The sequence below is a fragment of the Plectropomus leopardus genome, unplaced genomic scaffold, assembly GCF_008729295.1.
Source record: "Plectropomus leopardus isolate mb unplaced genomic scaffold, YSFRI_Pleo_2.0 unplaced_scaffold23857, whole genome shotgun sequence".
NCBI lineage: Eukaryota > Metazoa > Chordata > Actinopteri > Perciformes > Serranidae > Plectropomus > Plectropomus leopardus.
The window spans coordinates 1-2,719 of record NW_024625888.1 but is presented as its reverse complement, the minus strand read 5'-3'; the positions used below and the strand labels follow the sequence as shown (position 1 = coordinate 2,719).

The 2,719-nt window shown below is 37.9% G+C and overlaps 1 protein-coding gene across 1 annotated transcript; it reads left to right on the top strand.

The window, feature by feature from the left end:
* Positions 1 to 433: 433 nt before the first annotated feature.
* LOC121966284 (hypoxia up-regulated protein 1-like) lies at positions 434 to 2,178 on the top strand (the record flags this gene model as incomplete). The annotated part of the gene is made up of 3 exons (XM_042516388.1): positions 434 to 621; positions 1,243 to 1,381; positions 2,121 to 2,178. Coding segments are annotated over exons 1-3 (307 nt in total), but the record flags the coding sequence as incomplete, so codon positions are not given.
* Positions 2,179 to 2,719: the final 541 nt, after the last annotated feature.

The window sequence follows — 2,719 nt, the reverse complement described above, 5'->3', positions numbered from 1 at the left end:
ATGGCAGTATAATGCAAGTAGTTCCTTTCAAAGAGAACTTTTAATTCTCAGGAATATTCAACATTGGAATTGAAATGTGAAGGAAAAAAAATTAAAATATGCTAAATAAATAAAACATAAATAAAATAAACCACAGGCAAGAGACTTATGTACTTTAATAAATATTAAACATTTGGCACAGGGGTTGGTTGTATTGCCAGTTTTAATTGCCGCTGTTTTCAAAGGAAGTCGACATAGCAGCTTGATGATGTGCATCCAAAATCCTGCAGCATTTTTTTTCAGTATCCCTCGTTTGTTCACTGTCAGCAGGTATCTTTGAACAGGATGAGAATCCATACGAGATGCCATGCAATGGTCACCGCTGCAAATTAACATATAAAAATAAAACCTTAATACACACCAAGTTAACACTAACCGTGCTATTTAATCCCATCAGGTGGAGTTCACCCGTGAGACGGAGGAAGAGGGGGTCAAAACCCTAAAACACAACAAGCGCATCCTCTTTCAGAGGATGGCGCCCTACCCCCAGCGCAAGGTCATCACATTCAACCGCTATAACGACGACTTTGCTTTCTACATCAACTACGGTGACCTCAGCTTCCTGAGTCAGGACGACCTCAGGTTGGTTAGATGCTCGCTTATGCATTGGCATAAATTTTGGCAAGATTGTGCATTTTTGTTTAATCTTGGAATTTCCAGCTCAGCTCCTACACTGCATAAACAAAATGGTTGCATTCAGAAATCTACTTAGTATACTGAATTGTTCATTGTTTGTGTGTGGGGGGCATCTAAAACCATAGTGGCATCATGACAAAAACCTGGGATTTAAAGGGTTAAATTCTGAAAATTAATGAATATTTTAATTATTTTAACTCAATGAAATAGATAATCATATGGATTTATGATTTTTTTTTTTTTTTTTAAAAGCTTGATTTTGAAAAGTGTATGTTGTTGAGAGATATAGGCGTGTAATGTTAAAGTGAGCCCTAAGGGTTAAACATTTTTTGCATCTTGGAGCTCTTGAAAAAGTTTGTGTGCACAGAAATTGGATCACCTAAGCAGTGTGAACGTTTCCTGGACAGACAGCAATAAAAAAAACGAGTAGGAACCAAAGTTTTTGCAAAATAGTTTAAATGTTTGATCCTTTTTAAAAAGTTGCTGTGAGCCGTCTCTGTATTCCCTCATGATCTGAATGTGTTTGAATGTACCCTGCTCTCCTCTCTCCCCCTGTCTCCCTCTCAGTGTGTTTGGCTCTCTGAACCTGACCACAGTCAAACTGTCCGGAGTGGGCGACAGCTTTCAGAAGCACGCAGACGCCGAGTCCAAAGGCATCAAAGCTCATTTCAACATGGATGAGAGCGGGGTGCTCCTGCTTGATCGGGTCAGTCACGATTTTAAAGTGATTCAGCTTATTGAACATTCACACAATCAGACCAGTAACTGGTCGCTCCTTTTTGGTGTATGAACACTGTATTTGACTGGTTCTACCTTCTGCTATGTCGAGTTGATGCTGTCTTCACATGCTCCTCGGAAATATCCTACTTCCCACTTGCAGTCGTTACAATTACGACACATTCAAGTTCTCTGGTCAGAAAAAAGCAACAAACATGGACACTAAAAGTAAAAAGCTTTTTTTTTCATGGCTTTTTACCAAAAGCAAGTAGAACAGAGTGTGAATGTGCATCAGGTATGTAGTTGACGTTTTAATGTGTTTATAAGCTTAAATAACATAATAATCCGCTAATGTTTGCATTACTAGCTAGCTTTATGTTCCTGTTGTCTCAGTGAAAAAGGGCTCAAGGTGCTGCAGAGGTAATTGCAACGAAAATTTGCTGTTGACACAGCTTCCATGCTTTCCACCATTTTTACTGCCCTGAAACCCACAACTATGGTAACATTCAATTTTCCCGATTTCCCACTTGTAAGTACAACTTTGGAGGGCCAATAATGTGCTGGTAACTCATGAATACGATACTTCTGAGGAGAACATGAAGGCATCTCATTCTTGCACACACACAGCAGAAAATAATGACTGTAAAAAAAAAACCTCAGGCTGAAGAATCATAACATTTTTATTACACACTGTTACATATTGTTGATTTAACTGTTGTGATCCACAGGTGGAGTCTGTGTTTGAAACTATTGTGGAGGAGAAAGAAGAGGAATCAACATTAACAAGTAAGTTCGCTAACACACATCTCTAACCTCTGTTGTCCAAAATCTACGATCAGTGTGGGAGTTCGAAATGAGGCGTCGCAAAGCGAGAGTATTTCTGCAGAGACTGGGTCTCAGATGTGATTCTGAGCCATTTATTCTCGCGTCAAAATTGAGAATGAAGTGATAATTTCGAGAAAAAATGTCGAATTACGAGAGCAGTGTAGTATTTAATGAGAATAACATATTATTTCAAGAAAAAAAAGTAAGTAATGTCATAATTGGGAAAAAAATCTGGGAAAAAAAGTGCTTTTATCTTCTATATTTAAATATATTTGGGGGTTTTAAATTTCAGCACTCGCGCGCTTTGTAAGGCACTTTTAAGTGTGATTATTTTTGTTCATATTAAAGTCCATGGGCTGAGGAGGTTTTGGCAGATTAATTTTTTTAAGCACAGTACTTTTAACCAGGAGAGTTCTGTGTGTTCTGTGTGACGCAATTTTTGTTTATTATTTTCAGTTTTGTAGGATGTATAAAGCTGCCAAATGTACATGAATGTATTATT